This window comes from Trypanosoma conorhini (assembly GCF_003719485.1).
Source record: "Trypanosoma conorhini strain 025E chromosome Unknown Tco_14.4_contig_00376, whole genome shotgun sequence".
NCBI classification, from domain to species: Eukaryota; Euglenozoa; class Kinetoplastea; order Trypanosomatida; family Trypanosomatidae; genus Trypanosoma; species Trypanosoma conorhini.
The window spans coordinates 1-10,500 of NW_021704465.1; the positions used below are offsets into that span (position 1 = coordinate 1).

At 67.2% G+C, this 10,500-nt stretch overlaps 4 protein-coding genes across 4 annotated transcripts, besides 9 other annotated features; 3 read left to right on the top strand and 1 right to left on the bottom strand.

Annotated features, from left to right (window-relative positions):
- Positions 1 to 401, bottom strand: Tco025E_05961 (uncharacterized protein; the record flags this gene model as incomplete). The annotated part of the gene is made up of 1 exon (XM_029372851.1): positions 1 to 401. A coding segment is annotated over one exon (401 nt), but the record flags the coding sequence as incomplete, so codon positions are not given.
- A 174-nt stretch (positions 402 to 575) lies between these two features.
- Positions 576 to 3,365, top strand: Tco025E_05962 (putative phosphatidylinositol-4-phosphate 5-kinase; the record flags this gene model as incomplete). Its single annotated transcript, XM_029372852.1, has 1 exon — positions 576 to 3,365. One exon carries the CDS (start codon positions 576 to 578, stop codon positions 3,363 to 3,365), a length of 2,790 nt encoding a protein of 929 aa, XP_029227027.1.
- Positions 3,366 to 3,423: 58 nt separating this feature from the next.
- Positions 3,424 to 3,451: a microsatellite.
- Positions 3,452 to 3,548: 97 nt separating this feature from the next.
- Positions 3,549 to 3,578: a microsatellite.
- A 150-nt stretch (positions 3,579 to 3,728) lies between these two features.
- Tco025E_05963 (putative protein kinase) lies at positions 3,729 to 7,748 on the top strand (the record flags this gene model as incomplete). The annotated part of the gene is made up of 1 exon (XM_029372853.1): positions 3,729 to 7,748. One exon carries the CDS (start codon positions 3,729 to 3,731, stop codon positions 7,746 to 7,748), a length of 4,020 nt encoding a protein of 1,339 aa, XP_029227028.1.
- A 37-nt stretch (positions 7,749 to 7,785) lies between these two features.
- Positions 7,786 to 7,809: a microsatellite.
- A 58-nt stretch (positions 7,810 to 7,867) lies between these two features.
- Positions 7,868 to 7,910: a microsatellite.
- Positions 7,911 to 7,997: 87 nt separating this feature from the next.
- Positions 7,998 to 8,029: a microsatellite.
- A 48-nt stretch (positions 8,030 to 8,077) lies between these two features.
- Tco025E_05964 (putative UDP-glucose/GDP-mannose dehydrogenase family, NAD binding domain) lies at positions 8,078 to 9,595 on the top strand (the record flags this gene model as incomplete). Its single annotated transcript, XM_029372854.1, has 1 exon — positions 8,078 to 9,595. One exon carries the CDS (start codon positions 8,078 to 8,080, stop codon positions 9,593 to 9,595), a length of 1,518 nt encoding a protein of 505 aa, XP_029227029.1.
- Positions 9,596 to 9,859: 264 nt separating this feature from the next.
- Positions 9,860 to 9,938: a microsatellite.
- Positions 9,939 to 9,945: 7 nt separating this feature from the next.
- Positions 9,946 to 9,973: a microsatellite.
- Positions 9,974 to 10,061: 88 nt separating this feature from the next.
- Positions 10,062 to 10,107: a microsatellite.
- Positions 10,108 to 10,363: 256 nt separating this feature from the next.
- Positions 10,364 to 10,389: a microsatellite.
- Positions 10,390 to 10,500: the final 111 nt, after the last annotated feature.

The following is a 10,500-nucleotide window of genomic DNA, read 5'->3' on the forward strand; positions in this document are numbered from 1 at the left end:
ATGATGCACAACACATACATCACCGTGGGGGGGCTCTGGCCCCCCGTGCCGACACTCCGTGAGCGAGCTTTGTGAAGCGTCATCCGCTGATGCCCTCCACTTGGTCCCCCCTCCCCTCGCCACTTCCCCCCCCCCCCACCCTGCACTTCGCTCGTCCCGCTCCCTCCTCGTGAGCGCGTGGACGATGGATGGTGAAGGGAGAGCGGCGCGCACTGGGCCCCGCCGGCCGGAAGCTGCGGCGATGTCTGCGAGAACAAGCATATGTCCGAGGGGTCCGCCTGCGCGGCCCGCATGAGAGCATCACTCGAGTCCTTGAAAGCTGAGCAGCACCCGCTCCACTGGCGTTTCGTGATGAGTCTTGAATCGACCAATAATCCGACCCGTGGGCTCTTCCCATGCATGGTGACCGTTTCATTGCAATACCTATCTGCGCCTGAGCCTCTCTCCCCCTCGCACTTTTTTTTGTGTGATATTGCTATTCGCCGTGGTAGTTGTTTTAATTATTATTTTTTTATGTTCCGTTTCGTTGTTTTCGTCTGGTGTTGCGAGGCTTTTTTGGAAGGTGTGCAGTTGCAATGTCACAGGGAGCGGCGTCGGTAACCTCCCCGTGGGGCCTGTGGGGGGAAGTCTGCGGTGTTGCCTCGTCGGCGTACGATGTGGCCTGCGGCGCGCGTTCTATTGAGGCGTTTCTCTCGTACGACGCGGACGCCCGGCCGTTGAATGGGCGTGCCGTGCTGCTGAGCTCGCATCTGCTGCTCAGCGAGGCGGTCGGGGGCAGAGTGGTGTTTTGGGTGGCGCTGGCGTCGGTGCGAGGGATGCGGTGCCGGGGGCGGCTGTTGCTTCCGGGGAGGTCCTTCGACTGCGCAACGGGCGAGGCCGACGAGGCGCCCGCCCTCGACGGCGAGGACGACGAGGACGGCGGCGGCCCCGGCACCACCGTGGCGGTGGCGCGGAGGATCGTCGCGCTGGACATTTTCCTCGAAGGCGCCGCGGTGACGCTGCGGGCGATGGGCGCGGAGGGGGAGCAGTTTGCCCGCGCCGCCCTGCTGCTGTGGCGGCGGTGCCACGCGGAGGCGGCGAGCCCGCTGCATCACCCCGGCGACGCCGCCTACGCGCTGGCGGGGGCGCCCGTCCGCCTCTCCGCGACCGTCGTGCAGTGCATGGCAGGGGAGGCGCACCGCCGGCTCGAGGCCGGGGAGGCGGTGGAGATCGTCATGCCGAGCGAGCGGGATATATGGATCGCCCGGCGGCCGCGCATGTCCGCCACGTTTTGGCGCGACCTGCGCAGCGGTCCCGCGGAGGAGCTGCAGGTGCTGCCGGTGGACAGCCTCGCCGCGCTGGTGGCCCTGCCTGGCACCACTCTGCGGCTCGTGGGCTGCGGCGGCGACACGTGGCTGTTCGCCGTCGCCGACCCTGCGACGGACGCCGTCGTGCGGCACGCGCTGCAGCGGCTCATCGAGTTGTTTCTGCTCGGGGTGATGCGTAGGGGGCGGGGCGGCGGCGCCGTGGAGCCCCGCCACCGGCTCCGCTACTTTGACCTTGCCGCGCTCTACCAGCAGTACTGCGCGATGGACGCGGAGGGCGTCGGCTACATTCTTTGCTCCTCGCTGGAGGCGGCGATGGGGCCGCTCCTCGCGTGCGACTCGCGCCTGGTGCAGGCGATGCGCTGCCACGACGACGACGGCGGCAGCAGCGGCAAGGTGAGTCTGCCGACTTACTTAAACCACATGCGGGTTCTGCTGCAGGGGAGCGTTGCGGAGCGGGCCAACGTTGCCTTCCGCGCCTTCGGCGGCGACACGTGCGGCGGGGCGGTGGCGGCGGGCCTGCAGGAGGCGCATGGGGCGGCGCACGCAGAGGAGGAGGAGGGGACGCCAGCAGCACAGCAACAGCGAAGTGGCCGCGTGCGGCTGACGGACTTTAAGCTGATCGTGCACGACATTCTCGCCGGCCTCGCCCACGCCCCCGCGGACGCGGCGGAGCCTGTCGAGGACGCCGCAAACCGCCTCCTGACGGCCTCGCTGCACGCTGACGGCAACGACGACGACGACACGGCGGTGTCGTTCGAGGCCTTCCTGCCTGCCTACAAGCTCCTGATGGGGCTGCTGCGGCCGGGGGAGGTGCGGGGGTACGAGACGCCGCCGGTGTTTGGCACGCCGCGCCCGCCGCTCGGCTTCGGCTCGGCGCACTGGGTGCTGCTCACGTACGTCATGACGGGGGTGGAGGTTTCGGTCCGCGCCGCGGCGGCTGCTGCGGCAGACTGCGGCGAGAAAAACACGTTTGACCTCACCGCCGGGACGCCAACCATCGCGGGGCTCGCCTCACTTCGGAGCGCCGAGGCCGCGGGCGGGGCGCCGAATTTTTTTCAGAAGCGCCTCCCGTCTCTTCAGGGCGAGCGGGTGACGTTCACCGACTACAACCCGCTGCTCTTCGCCGCCGTGCGCCGGCGGTTTGGGATTGCAGAGGCGGAGCTGCTGCGCTCCCTGGGCATCAGCGCCCTGCGCGCCAGCCTGCTGCTGGGGTGCCTCTGCGCCCCGCGGGTCCTGCGCAGCAGCGGCCGCAGTGGGGCTCTGCTGCTCAGCAGCCACGACTACCGCTTTATTCTGAAGCGGGTGACGCACACGGAGTGCCGCACGCTGCGCGGCCTGCTCCCCGCGTACGTTGAGCACTTGGACCGCCATCCCCACACCCTGCTGCCGCGCTACTCCGGCCTCTACGCGCTGTGGCGGGGCGGCGAGAAGGCCACCGTCGTCGTCGCGGCCAACGTCTTTGCGCCCGCCCAGCTCCCCGTCACGGAGGTGTACGACCTGAAGGGCTCTACGGCGCACCGCACCACCGCCGCCGAGGACCGCAGGCACGGGGCCGCGGGTAAAGACAACGACTTTTTGGCGGACAAAAGGCGGCTGCGCCTCCCCGCGGCGGCACGGCGGGCGCTGCTGGCGCAGCTGGAGGCCGACACCGCGCTACTGGAGAAGGCAAACCGGCTCGACTACAGCCTCCTTGTCGGGATACACAGCGGCGCGGGGGGCTGGGGCGCGACCGCGGAGGCCGCGGCGCTGGCACTGCGTCAGCGGCAACGGATGGAGGCGCTGGCCGCGGCCCTCGACGCTCCGGCGAGCGACCCCAACGAGGACCAGCGGGGCGACAGCGTGTTCCACGCGTACTACGGCGGTGTGGCCTCCGCTGACGGAACGGAGGTGTACTTCCTAGGCATCGTGGACTGCCTCACCACCTACGGCCTGAAGAAAGTTGGCGAGCACTACAGCAAGTCCGTGCTGCTGCAGGACATGAATAAAATCAGCTGTGTTCCACCGCCGGTCTACCGATCACGATTTTTGAACTTCATGCGCACAGTCATGGATAGTTGAAACACACACAGACACGCCGGCGTGCAAATGTCACGTACGCACATATCGCTACATCTTCCCCTCTCCCTCTCCCTCTCCCTCTCCCTTTAGTTACGTCATGAACGCTTGGCTGTTAAGCTTCTGCCTCTCCCCCGGCTGTTGTTGCCGTGGTTTTACTCTCTTTTTCTGTGATTTTGCGCGTGCATTATTATTATTATTATTATTATTATTATTCTGCTGTTGGTGGAAGTGGGCCGAATTGGAGATGTATTTTTTGGTCTTGTTTCTGAGGGCTTTCTCTTTTTTTTTTGCTGGCGCGTGCGTGAGGGTCTTGACCGCGCGAAGTACGGCGGGGAAAGCAGCACGAGCGGCTGTGTAGTGGAGATGCGTGCCGGCGCAGGCGGCGCGCCGCCGCAGGGGGATGGGGGTCTCCGCGCCCTCCTCTCGCCGTGCCTCTCCGACGCATTTTGCAGCTTGGACGTCGCCGCGGTGGAGCGGGTGCTGGTCGGTGCCGTGGCCGACCTGCGACGCGGAGAGGCGCGGCAGTGGGGCGACGGCGCGCTGGAGAGCGCCTGCAGGTCGCTGCTGTGTGCGTACGTTGTCGGCCTTCGCCTGGCTGTAGGGGCCTTTGCCCCGGAGGAGGAGGACGCCCCGCGGTCTGCGTGGCGCGCGTTGCTGAAAATTACGGCGTGCACGGGCCGTGCCGTTGCGGAGATGTGCGCCGTGCCGGGCGCCGCCGCCGCAACGGCGGGCGCGGTCGTGCAGGTGCTCTCGGCTCTTCTGCGGCCGCCGTCGCCGGCGCGGGAGACGCGGCTCTTCTGGCGCTGCTACCCGTGGTGGTGCTGCCTTCTCCGGCACTGCCTTGCGCTGGCGGTCGGCGAGGGGGCAGGAGGCGCAGGGATGGAAGCCGCCGCCTGTGGCGTGGCGGCCCGCGCCTTGAGTTGGGTCTCGCGCCGCTACGCCGCGGAGGCGGCGGGGCGCGGCGTCGTCTTCGACGTGTCGGTGTTCCTCTCCGCCCTCGGCACCGGCGGCGGGGATGCGGCGGCGACGGCGCGGCCGGTCCACGCCTTCACCCGCGCTGAGAGGCGACGGGGGGCCACCGACGAGGAGGACGAGGAGGAGGAGGCCAACCCCTGCGATTTACTCGCGGCGGAGCTCGGCAGCCTTTTTGCTCTGCAGGAGCTTCACACTCTGCTGCCGCTGCGCCCGCCCCCCGACGCCGCTGCGGTGAGGCGGGGCGGCAACGAGGCCGCGCTGCCGCCGACGCAAAACGAGCCACACTGCGATGCGTGTGGCCTTGTGGAGCTGCAGTTCTCGCCGCGAGGCACCGCGGCGGCGAGGCGCACGCCCGTCGCCCATGCCCTCCTCCTTCTTCTCTGCGCTGTGCCTTCGCGGCCTCCGCTGCCGTCGCCGTTGTCTGCCCCGCTGCGACGGTGCCTGGCCGAGCAGTCGGCCGCGGCAGCGCTGGCGGCGCTGCTCCGCCGCGACGCCGACGTGGCGGACGCGCTCCTCTCCGCGCTGGCGCGCCTCGGCGAGGGCGCGGGGTTTATCTACTTTTTGGCGCTCTGGCGGGCCGCGTTTGCCGCGGCCGCGACGGAAGTGTCCGAGACGATGGCGTGGCTCCTCGCGGGTCTGGCGCGCGGCGTCGAAACGCACCTGCAGCAGGGCGGCGACGGTGGCGGGGCAGGCGGCTTTCTGGCCGCCGTCGACGCCGTCTTTGCGGGCGTCGTGCGCGTCGTGGCGGGTCTTCTTCGCGCCTCTGCGACTGCCGACGAGGGGAACGCCGCCTGCCGCCTGCGAGATTTGTGCGCGCGCGGCTTCGTCGAGGCGTGGGATGCGCTGCTGCGCGCCGCCGCCCCCCTGCACTGCGGGCGGACGCTCGGGGGCCTCTTCTGCGATGCGGTGGGGGGCGGCCACGCCTCCGCAGTGCAGTTGCGGGGGCCTCTCGAGGCTTACTACGCCGCGGTGCTGGAGCGGCGGTGGGCGGTGGGCGGCGAGTGCATGGGGGCCGCACCCGCGGCGTCCGCGTGGTGGCCAGAGGCGGAGGGGCGGGCCGATGCTCAGGGGCACGCGCTGCGGGTGCTGCGGCACACACTGGCGCTGAGCGAGTGCGCCTTCCACGCCGATCGCGTCTGCCCGCCGCCTCGCGGTGAGGCGCGGCGCTGCAGGCACCCGGCTGCCTTTTTCCTGCGGGGCACGACGGGACTCTGCGCGCGTCTCCTTTCGACGCCGCCGCCGGCGGAGGCGGCCGCGCAGGCGCAACTCGGGGAGCTGCAGTGCGTGGCCTCGGAGATCCTCACCGTCGCCGCGAGGACGCTCTGCACGAGTCCCGGGCGGGAGCTTTTTGCCTCGCCGTTTGGAAACTCCCCCGGCCGCCACGCGACGACGTACGCGCGGCTGCTGTACGTGTGTTTTCTGGAGAGGCTGCGCCAGACACCGCGCCCGGAACAGCGCTGCCTCCGGGCCCTGCTGCGGGCCCTGCGCTCTCTCGTTATCTGGGAACGCGCGGCCCACAGCCTCGCCCTGCGGCTGTCGATGCCCAGCATGCTGAGCTGCATGCTCCCGGCGGGGGCGGATGGGTGGCCGTTGACAGCACCCGCGAAGGCACCAGTGCGAGGGCGGCTTCTGACGTCGGCGGCAACTCCCTCCGACGCTTCCCCGCAGGCCGCATCAGGCAACAACCGCGGCAGGAAGGAGGAGGGAGCCGCCGCGAGGCCAATTATACCCACCCTCTCCCTTGCCGCCCTGCCGCTGCCGCAGTACTACGCATGGATGGGGGAGGCGGACGCTGCGGTGGACGCTGGGTCGTCCAGTGCACAGGCGCCACCGGTGCCGCCACTGAAACTCGCCCCTCACTCGCAGCAGCCGCACAGCGGCGACGGCGTGCCTGCGGTCACGCAAGGTCCGCGGGAGGAAGCGATGTGGTCCGCACTGGACGACCCAGCAACGCTGGCTGAGGTGCTGCTCCTGCTCTGCTGCCTGCTGTCTGGGCGCACGGGGGGGATGATGATCAGTCAGCCAGGTCTTGTGGCAGCCCACTGGCAGACGGGAACGCAACCGCGGCAGCCGCAGGGGGAGCGCGTTCGCGGCAACGTGCCATTGACGCGTGTCCTGCGGAAAATAGAGGCGTTCGTGCGCTGTCCTGCGAACAAGGCGCCGCTTCACGCGTTTGACAAACTTGTGGCGGAGGAGGCGCAGGAAGAGAGCCCCTTGTGGACCGGGGTGGAGGTGCTGCGGCGGCTGCTCTTACCGCAGCTGCGGTTGCTTGAGGGGATAAACGTCGCTCGGCGCATTGGCGCCGGCAGCTACGGCGCCGTCTACGCCGCGGAGCGCTCCGCCGCCACAGCCTCTTCGGGCCCGCAGGCGACGCAGCCGGCGGACGGCGCAGAGTTGCTCGCGCTGAAGATGGTTTCCATCGCCCGGCCGGACATGGGGGGCGAGTGCCTCCCCCTGCTCAGCTGCCACAGCGAGGCGACCGCGCTCCTTCGCCTGCGGGGGCACCCCCACATCTGTGAGCTGCGCTTCTTTGGGTGCACCGAAGCGCACTACGTGCTTGCGATGCCGCTCTACAAGGGCGGCTCCCTCCGCGACTGGCGCGTGCGGCGGAGCGGCCTCCCTGTCGGCGAGCCCGCTGCGGAGGCGGCCTCGGATTCCCCGCCTCCTGCGCCTGCAGCTGACCTCCTCGCGGTGTGCGGGCCCGTCTTTGCGCAGGTGCTCGCCGCGGTGGAGTTCATGCACGCCCGCGGCATCCGCCACAATGACCTCAAAGCCGACAACATTCTCATTGAGGGGTTCCAGGGCGAGTCCCCGTCGCATGCTGCACTACCGCAGGCGGCGGCGGAGGCGGAGGCGGGGCGATGCGTGCTTATTCCCGCCACCATTCGAATTTGCGACTTCGGCGTCTGCGAATTGGCGGGGGAAGACATGCTTGCCGTGCGGCGCGGCAGCGAGGCGACCGACGCCGCTGCGGCGTCCTGCTGGGGCCCCGTGCGGGGGACGGAGGCGGTGCAGGCGCCCGAGACGTTCTCACTGGCGGGTATTGCCCCAGCGCGTCCTGGGTCGTGCCGTGCGGCGGTGGAACTTGCGGCGGACATGTGGGGCTGCGGGTGCCTGCTCTACGAGCTGGTCACGGGCGTCATGCTCTTTGGAGGGGGCAACCTTGGCCGGCTGCTTTTCCTCGCCGCCAACCTGCGCCGGGGCGGGCGCGGAAGTTGCGAGGTACTGTCGCCGCAACAAAAGCGTGCGTTCGAGATGGCAGGGCCCGGCGTCGCGGCGTTTGCGGCGCAGCTGCTCTCCGTCGACCCCGCGGAGAGGCCCACTGCCGCCGCGGCCCGGCAGGCGTGGGAGCGCGTCCTCCTGCAGGCGCAGGCGGGGCGTGGCGTCGGCCGCGACGGACAGAAGTGAGCCAGCGGAAGTGCTGCGGGGTGACAGCCTTTTCAGTCTCCTCCTCCTCCTCATTCTCCTCGTTGTTGCTGTTGAGCCTGCGCGTGCGTCTTTCGCCCTGCCGGCCCTGTTTCTGGTGACTGACGCTGCCTCTGCGTGCTCCTCCTTCCGCCGCCTCTGCCTTGTGGCACGCCAGCGTCACCGCGAAAGGTAGCAACAGCAAGCAAAAGGAGGCAAAAAAGTTGCGTGGCACCCGCCAAGCACATAAGCTAAATAAATAACTATATATATATATATATATAGCAATTCCCGTGCCAGCGCACCCACTCACGTCCAGCCAAGGAGGAGGCATGCCCGAGCCGCGGGAGATGAAGATTGCCTGCATCGGCGCCGGCTACGTCGGCGGCCCGACGATGGCGGTCATCGCGAAGCAGTGCCCCCACATCACCGTGCACGTGATGGACGTCTCGGAGGAGCGGATTGCCGCGTGGAACGTCCCCGCCTCCGCCCCCGGCGCGAAGCTGCGACTGCCCATCTACGAGCCGGGGCTCGCCGACATCGTGGGCGAGGTGCGGGGGCGGAACCTCTTCTTCACCACCGACCACAACTGCATGAAGGGGGCCGACGTGATCTTCGTGGCGGTGAACACCCCCACGAAGGAGACGGGCGTCGGCGAGGGGATGGCGGCGGACCTCACGTACGTTGAGAGCTGCGCCCGCCTCATCGGGGAGACCGTCGGCGACGGCCACCACGTCGTGGTGGAGAAGTCCACCGTGCCGGTGCGCTGCAGCATCTCCATCCGCCGCATCCTCCGCGCGTACAGGCGCAACGACGCCGTCTCCTTCGCCGTCGTCAGCAACCCGGAGTTCCTCGCGGAGGGGACGGCGGTGCGGGACCTCATGGAGCCCGACCGCGTGCTCATCGGCGGCGACGACGAGGCCGCGATCTCCCTCGTCTCCGCCATCTACGAGAACTGGGTGGACCGCGCCCGCATCATCCGCACGAACCTGTGGTCCAGCGAGCTCTCCAAGCTGGTCGCGAACGCGTTCCTGGCGCAGCGCATCTCGTCCATCAACTCCGTCACCCCGCTCTGCGAGCTCACGGGGGCGGACGTGCTGGAGGTGCGCCAAGCCCTCAGCGCCGACAGGCGCATCGGGGCGCTCTTCCTCAACCCCTCCGTCGGCTTCGGCGGCTCCTGCTTCCAGAAGGACATCCTCAACCTGGTCTACCTCTGCCGCACCCTCTCCCTGCACGAGACGGCGGAGTACTGGTCGCAGGTGGTGAAGATGAACAACTATCAGAAGGAGCGCTTCTACCAACGCATCGTCCACGGCTCCTTCGACACCGTGCGGATGAAGACAATATCCATCATGGGGTTTGCCTTCAAGAAGGACACCGGAGACACGCGGGAGAGTCCGGCCATCCACATCTGCGCCCGCCTGCTGCAGGAGGGAGCCAAGCTGCGCATCTACGACCCCAAGGTGACACGCGAGCAGGTGCTGCTGGAGCTGGAGAACTTCTTCAACAAGGAACACCTCCTGAGCTGCTGCAGCTACGAGCGTTTCAAGCGGAATGGGCCGGGGCGCGGCGGCGGCAACGTGGAGGGCATGTTGAAGAACGTGGAGGTGGTGGACGCGGCCCTGAAGGCGTCCGTAAACGCCAGCGCCATCGTCATCCTGACGGAGTGGAACGAGTTTGCCACGATGGACTACGCGAGGCACTATGAGGTGATGCAGCGGCCGGCGCTCGTCTTCGACGGCCGCCTCGTGGTCGACGCGAAGAAGCTGTCGGCGATCGGGTTCGAGGTGTGCGCCATCGGCAAACCGCCGGCCTCAAGCCACGAAAGCTTCCTCTACGACAGCCAGTGATAAGGAGAGGGAGAAGGTGAAAGTGAAAGATATAGAGAGAAATAAAAAAAAAAAGAGAGTTAGGCAGTAACGGAAGAAGAGGAAGAAGAAGCGTGCCTCCCCTCCCCTCCCTTTCCCACTTCTTTCTCGCTCTCTTTCTGTGCGTGTGTGCGGGGAAAGGGACCGAGAAGGAAGGAAGGGGAGAGCAACACCGCCTAGCGCACGGCCGGCTCCGCAAGGAGGTGTCGCTGACGCCGGCTTCTTATCGTCAGTCTCCTCGGTCCCTTTTTTTTTTCTATTCCTTCTGTGTGCCTGTTGTTGTTTTTCTTTTTCCCTTTTTATTTATTTATTTATTTTTTTGTTTGGTATGCATATATATATCTGTATATATATATATATGTGCTCTCTGCAAAGTTTTGGTCACCCCCCTCTTTTTTTTGTGTTCCATGTCCCTGTTGTACCGGCACCGCGACCCGCGAGGTGTCACTTTTTTTTGTGTTTTGTTGTTGTTGTTGTTGTTGTTTGTAGTGTTGCACTTCATTTAGTTTAACATCTCTAACTTGCGCTTCTATGTGTGTGTGTGTCCGTGCGTGCAGGCGGGGTGGGGGCGCGAGTTGATATTTCTTTCCTCCACGAGGGGAGGTGTGCGTGTGCCGCCCTGCCACAGCCGTCGTTTCCGCACACATCCACGCAGGTCCAAAGTCACAGCCACACACGCAGACGGTCGCACTCGCACGCCTCTGGCTGCTGCGCCGGTCCCGCGCTGTCCCCCCACCCTCCACAGTGTGACTCACTCTCTCTCTCTTTCTCCCTCTTGCTTTTGCCCTTTCACCTTTCCGCCTTGCTTCTCTCTTCACAGGTGGCAGACTGCGGAGCTTGGCGCCTCGCGCGGCCTGCGCCTTCGTTGGGTTGTATGCCGCACGGCG